The following is a 7,500-nucleotide window of genomic DNA, read 5'->3' on the forward strand; positions in this document are numbered from 1 at the left end:
CTCTCTTTCTCTGTTTGTCTGTCTGTCTGTCTGTCTCTCTCTGTCTCTGCCTCTGCCTCTCTCTCTCTCTCTCTCTCTCTCTCTCTCTCTCTCTCTCTCTCTCTCTCTCTCTCTCTCTCTCTCTCTCTCTCTCTCTCTCTCTCTCTTTCTCTCTCTCTCTCGTTTTGTCTATAAATTTGTCTGTTAATCTGTCTGCTTCTCTATCTCTCTCGAGAAGGAGAGGGCGAGAACGAGAGAGAGAGAGAGAGAGAGAGAGAGAGAGAGAGAGAGAGAGAGAGAGAGAGAGAGAGAGAGAGAGAGAGAGAGAGAGAGAGTGAGAGAGAGAGGAGTGGTGAGTGAGTGAAGTGAGTAAGTGAGAGTGAGTGAGTGAGTGTGAGAAAGAGTGAGAGAGACTGTGTGTGTGTATGTGTGTGTGAGAGAGAGAGAGAGAGAGAGAGAGAGAGAGAGAGAGACAGAGAGAGAGAGAGAGAGAGAGAGAGAGAGAGGGAGAGAGAGAGAGAGAGGGAGAGAGAGGGAGAGAGAGAGAGAGAGAGAGAGAGAGAGAGAGAGAGAGAGAGAGAGAGAGAGAGAGAGAGAGAGAGAGAGAGAGAGAGAGAGAGAGAGAGGAGAGAGAGAGGGAGATAGAGAGAAGGGAGAGGGAAAGAAAGAGCGAGCGAGAGAGAAACAACGAGAGAGAAAGAGAGCAAGAGAGAGAGAGGGAGAGAGAGAGCGAGAGCGAGAGCGAGAGCGAGAGCGAGAGCGAGAGCGAGAGCGAGAGCGAGAGCGAGAGCGAGAGCGAGAGAGAGAAAGAAAGAGTAAGAGCAAGAGAAAGAGAAAGAAAGAAAGAAAGAAAGAGAGAGAGAGAGCGAGAACGAAAGAGAAAGATACAAACAGACAGATACACAGATGGATAGATCATTAAACAGACAAACGATAGATACACAGATAGACGATCTACTACCTACACATATTTAATGAATCTCTCAGGAAGTAATCAATTAAAAAATATCGTTTAGTTTCATACACTACGATACCCTGACAATGATAATAATAAGAGTAAAATAGCAATAATGATGATAATAAATGATTATAACAATACTGAAAATGACGATAGTGGTGACAAATAACCAATAATGACAACAATGCAAAAAAATAGAATAAATAATAATTATAATGAACAAATGAAATTAGAAATAAGCATAATGATAAATAAAAAAAGGAAAAATAAATGAAATAAAGAATAATAATGTTAAGAAAAAACTTGTCTAGTTGTCGCTTCTTCGTTACGAAATTTCTTGCTTAAATACTCCTCTCCCTTCAACTCACGCCGTCCTTCGGTTGGTTCTCTCTCTCTCTCTCTTTCTCACTCTCTTTCTTTCTCTCTGTCTCTCTCTCACACTCTCTTTCTCTCTGTCTCTCTCACACACATTTCTCTGTCTCTCTCTCTCTGTTTCACTCTTTCTCTCTCTCTCTCTCTTTCACTCTCTTTGTCTCTCTCTCTCTCTTTCTCACTCTCTTTCTCTCTGTCTCTCTCACACACATTTCTCTGTCTCTCTCTCACACACACTCTCTCTCTGTTTCACTCTTTCTCTCTCTCTCTCTTTCACTCTCTTTGTCTCTCTCTCTCTTTCACACACACACACTCTCTCTTTCTCTCCCACACACTCTCTCTTTTTCTCTCTCACACTTTCTTTCTCTCTCTCTCTCTCATTCTCTTTCTTGCTTGCTCTCTCTCTTGCTTAAATTCTCCTCTCCCCTCAAGTCACGCCATCCTTCCGTTTGTTGAGTCAGCAACCTTTGTCTCTCTCTCTCTTTCTCTCTCCCCCTTTATTTCTTTCTTTCTTTTTCCTTTTCTCTCTCTATCTTCCTAACTTGAATTCTCTCTCTCTCTCTCTCTCTCTCTCTCTCTCTCTCTCTCTCTCTCTCTCTCTCTCTCTCTCTCTCTCTCTCTCTCTCTCTCTCTCTCTCTCTCTCTCTCTCTCTCTCTCTCTCTATATATATATATATATATATATATATATATATATATATATATATATATATATATATATATATATGTATATTCCTCCCTCTCTCTCTCTTTCTCCGCTTGTATGTTACTCTTTCTCTCTATAATCCGCGGAAGACCATTGTTTTCTTCGAATTTCCTTAATCTAAAGCATTGTGCCTCGTAGAGCATTTTACATAGTACATATGTATGTAGGTAGCTTATAAGTTTCTTTCGTTTGGTATGCCTCTTCAAAATTCCATATCTACATGTCTGTTAGTTCAAGCTCTGTAAAGAAGAAGAAGAAGAAGAAGAAGAAGAAGAAGAAGAAGAAGAAGAAGAAGAAAGCAGCGCCTTATCCTTAACATCCTCGAAATAATAATAATAATAATAATAAGAAAAAACAGCTTTTCTCTCGATATTCCCTTTCTTTCCGCCTGGCTCGATTGTGCTAAAGCTTCACCTTCTCCAGCGGCCAATCAACCACCTAAGCGTCGCTGTGTCCTTGCAGGTGTTCACCCTGGAGGAGGAGGTCCTGACTTCGAGGTCCACGTGGTCGAGGGCTCTGTGCGACGCCTACATCTTCGTCGTGGGCGAGGGAGACGCCCTTCTGCGCCACGCGGACGTCAGCCACTACCACGACCACGACCCCCACAGCCACGACCCGCATCCGTACTGGAACTACCGCGCCTTCCACCTGGTCCTTCTCCTCGGGGAGGGCGAGGGGGCGCTGCTGCCCTCCGAGGTCGCCGGCCTCTACAACTTCAGGAAGACCGAAAACCTTCTGGTCCTCCAGCGCGGGCGAGGCGGCGACATCCTGGCATGGACGCACCTGCCGTTCTCTCGAGGCGCCGTCAGGGTTTTCCTCGTTGACACCTGGAGGCGCGGGAGGTTCCTCAAGGGGCGCGACCTCTTCCCGGAAAAGCTGGATAACCTGCAAGGCTTCCCGCTGCGCGTCGCCACCTTCGAGCACCCGCCGAGCGTCGTGTATCAGCACGACGAGGACGACCCGCGGAAGGTGCTGGACCGCCTGGGCGTGGACATGCAGATCGTGCAGACGCTCGCCGGGGCCAGGAACTTCAGCCTGGAGTTCACGGAGGTCAGCCACGACGAGCTGTGGGGCTACGAGCTGCCCAACGGGACGTGGCTGGGCCTCGTGGGGCAGGTGTTCTACGAGAAGGCGGACGTCGGCGCCTGCAACATGTTCCTGGACCTGCACCGCTGGCGGCAGGTCGACTACTCGGTGCCCTACAACTTCGAGCGCGGGTGCTTCGTGGCGCCGGCGCCCAAGCCGCTCGTCAACTGGCAGGCGCCGCTGCTGCCCTTCTCAGGCCTCACCTGGGCGTCCATCGCCGTGGCCCTGGCGCTCTGCGGCGGCCTGCTCTACGCGGTGGTGGCGCTGTCCTCGCAGGCGGAGTTGCCGGAGTTCCGCAGCGTCGTGCACGACTACCTGTACATGGCGGCGGCCTTCACCATGCGCGCGCCCCACATCCGCCCGTCGCAGCCGCCCGTCCGCGTCTACGTGGGCTTCGTGTGGCTCTTCTGCCTGATCCTGGCCACGGCCTACTCGGCCAACCTCGTGGCCTTCCTGTCCTCCAACCAGATGTCGGCGCCCGTCGACACGCTCGAGCAGCTCTCCAGGAGCGGCCTGAGGATCGGCGGCCACGCCTTCTGGAAGACTCAGTTCTCGGCGTCCATCGACCCGCTCGTCAGGGACTTCTCGAACGTCCTCGAGAGCGACGTGGAGCTGAGCTCCCTCTTCGACCGCGTCGAGGGCGGCGAATTCGCCCTGATTGAGAACAAGCAGTACCTGGAGCTGCAGGCGGGCGCGCGCTTCACCTACGGCAGCAGGACCACCATCCGCATCGTGCCGGAGTGCCTGCTGCCCTACAGCATCGGCCTCGCCTTCCAGAAGAACTCGCCCCTCAAGAGGAACTTCGACGGCGTCATCCTGCGCCTCTTCGAGTCCGGCGTCCTGCAGAAGTGGAAGGAGGAGGTGGTCACCTTCTACCGGCGCCAGTACTCCGGCAGGAAGCTGGACGACGAGTTCGCCAACACGCGAGTGAGGCCGCTCGAGCTGACGCAGCTGCAGGGCGTCTTCTTCGTGCTGGGGCTCGGCTACGTGGCGGCCGCCCTGGCGCTGGCCGGGGAGGCGGTCGTCAGCCTCTACACGCCCTCACCCTGACGCCCGAAGCCTCCTTCAGCGCCTCCTTCTGCAGCGCCAGTGAGGAGGAGGAGGAGATGGCGGGTGCGGTCGCGTGCAGTTCTGGATTAGCAAGATAATAGTCATGAAATTTGATCAGATATTAGCTATGTTGATGAATAGATTAGAAAGATATTCATGAAATCGATCAGATATTAACCAGATTGACATCTATCGTGATTAAAAAGGTCATATTCATGGAATTTGCCCTTTATTACCCAAAATAATTCCATATGCCGTCCTAATGATTAATACTTTTATCCACCATGATTGTACTTTTACATCAGCACTAAACAAAACACGAACAAAGTTGTGATTATAAAAACATCAATAGTAAAACAACACATATATTTACAAGCACAAACACACATACATACAAGCACAAACACACACATACATACAAGTTCAAACACACACACACATGCAAGCACAAACACACACACACACACAAACCCACACACAAACAAACACACAGACCCACACACAAACACACACACAAAACAAAAATTCACGGAAAATTAGTAAAAAATACCTTACCTTTTTTTTCTTTATTTCCATAAAAATCTCTTCCAACTGCTTTAATTTTGTTGTTGCTTTTGTTATCATCACCATCATCATCATCCTTATTATCAGCATTATCATTATTCCTTCCATCATCCAGACAAACGAAGAAGAAACAAAACAAAATTAATAAACCAGTGTGCATTCTGAACACTTTTGGGGTCACCTTGGAGAAACTAGCCATGCTGCTCTCTGACACAATGCTTACTTGAGATGTTTTATGATGTAGGCATGGTTATTAAGGGTGATGTTGTTGTTTTGTTATTATTGTTGTTTTCATTTTCTTATTATTATTGTCATGATTGTTAGTATCGTCGTTGTCTTTGTGATCGTAATTATTATCGTTATCTTTATCATTATCGTTATATTTGTTATCATTATTATTCATATCATTATCATTATTATCATTTTTTATCATTATTATTTTTGTCATTATTATCTTTACTACTACTACTACTACTACTACTACCATTACCATTATTATAATTATTACCAGAATTAGTATTATTATCGTTATCAATATTCTCATAAATATTTTCATTATTTTATTATTATTATTATTATGATTATTATTATTATTATCATTATTATTACTAATATTATCATTATCATAACTGACATTATCATATTTGCTACCATCAATATTATCATTGTTATCCTTATCGTTATTGTTATCATTACCGTAATTGTTATTACTGTTCCTATTATTAAGATTATTATCACTGTTGTTATTACCATTATCATCACCATTATTATCATTATCATAATCATTTTCATTGTTATCATAATCATTGATATTATTATTATCCTAAATCAATAAAATAATAATGATAGTATCATTAATGTTGTTATTTTTATTTTTATCATTGTTAACGTCACATTATCATATTTACTACAATCCTAATTATTGATATAAATATTATTATCATCATTAACCATCATCACCAGCAGTATTAATATCATCATTATCAGTATCATCACTGTCATTACAACTCTCATAAAAAGAAATATAAGGAATCTCAACATTCTAACATCACATCAGTCATCACTATCATTTCTATAAAGATAATCCCAGTCATCACCATCATTTCTATAAAGATAGTCAACCCAGTCATCACTATCATTTCTATAAAGATAGTCAACCCAGTCATCACCACCATTTCTATAAAGATAGTCAACCCAGTCATCACTATCATTTCTATAAAGATAGTCAACCCAGTCATCACCACCATTTCTATAAAGATAGTCAACCCAGTCATCACCACCATTTCTATAAAGATAGTCATCCCAGTCATCACTATCATTTCTATAAAGATAGTCATCCCAGTCATCACTATCATTTCTATAAAGATAGTCAACCCAGTCATCACTATCATTTCTATAAAGATAGTCATCCCAGTCATCACTATCATTTCTTATAGTCAACCCAGTCATCATCATTTCTATAAAGATAGTCATCCCAGTCATCACTATCATTTCTATAAAGATAGTCATCCCAGTCATCACTATCATTTCTATAAAGATAGTCATCCCAGTCATCACCATCATTTCTATAAGGATAGTCATCCTAGTCATCACTATCATTTCTTATAGTCAACCCAGTCATCACCACCATTTCTATAAAGATAGTCATCCCAGTCATCACTATCATTTCTATAAAGATAGTCAACCCAGTCATCACTATCATTTCTATAAAGATAGTCAACCCAGTCATCACCACCATTTCTATAAAGATAGTCAACCCAGTCATCACCATCATTTCTATAAAGATAGTCAACCCAATCACTATCATTTCTATAAAGATAGTCAACCCAGTCATCACTATCATTTCTATAAAGATAGTCAACCCAGTCATCACCATCATTTCTATAAAGATAGTCAACCCAGTCATCACTATCATTTCTATAAAGATAGTCATCCCAGTCATCACTATCATTTCTATAAAGATAGTCAAACCAGTCATCACTATCATTTCCATAAAGATAGTCAACCCAGTCATCACTATCATTTCTATAAAGATAACCCAGTCATCACTATCATTTCTATAAAGATAACCCAGTCATCACTATCATTTCTATGAAGATAACCCAGTCATCACTATCATTTCTATAAAGATAGTCAACCCAGTCATCACTATCATTTCTATAAAGATAGTCATCCCAGTCATCACTATCATGTCTATAAAGATAGTCAACCCAGTCATCACTATCATTTCTATAAAGATAGCCATCCCAGTCATCACTATCATTTCCATAAAGATAGTCAACCCAGTCATCACTATCATTTCTATAAAGATAGTCAACCCAGTCGTTACCATCATTTCTATAAAGATAACCCAGTCATCACTATCATTTCTATAAAGATAACCCAGTCATAACTATCATTTCTATAAAGATAACCCAGTCATCACTATCCCTTCTGTAAAGATAACCCAGTCATAACTATCATTTCTATAAAGATAACCCAGTCATCACTATCCCTTCTGTAAAGATAGTCATCCCAGTCATCACTATATCACAGTAAACAACAAAGCCACAAATCTTCTAGTTACCTTGTCAACTAAACAACAAAGTAAACAACAAAGTAAACAACAAAGTAAACAACAAAGTAAACAACAAAGTAAACAACAAAGTAAACAACAAAGTAAACAACAAAGCCACAAATCTTCTAGTCACTTTGTCAACTAAACAACAAAGTAAACAACAAAGTAAACAAAGTAAACAACAAAGCCACAAATCTTCTATTCACTTTGTCCTGGCTTCCTCTCTGG

General features: G+C 42.7%; 1 protein-coding gene across 2 annotated transcripts in view; it reads left to right on the plus strand.

The window, feature by feature from the left end:
* LOC113811685 (probable glutamate receptor) overlaps positions 1-4,364 on the plus strand; it is a 10,636-nt gene extending 6,272 nt beyond the window's left edge. For both annotated transcript variants that reach the window (XM_070127060.1, XM_070127052.1), the window contains exon 3: positions 2,478-4,364. In XM_070127060.1, coding sequence (XP_069983161.1) covers positions 2,478-4,151 — 1,674 coding nt within the window. In that variant the 3' untranslated portion in view covers positions 4,152-4,364. The remainder of the gene's footprint in view (positions 1-2,477) is intronic.
* Positions 4,365-7,500: the final 3,136 nt, after the last annotated feature.

Source organism: Penaeus vannamei, chromosome 2, assembly GCF_042767895.1.
Source record: "Penaeus vannamei isolate JL-2024 chromosome 2, ASM4276789v1, whole genome shotgun sequence".
Lineage (NCBI taxonomy): Eukaryota > Metazoa > Arthropoda > Malacostraca > Decapoda > Penaeidae > Penaeus > Penaeus vannamei.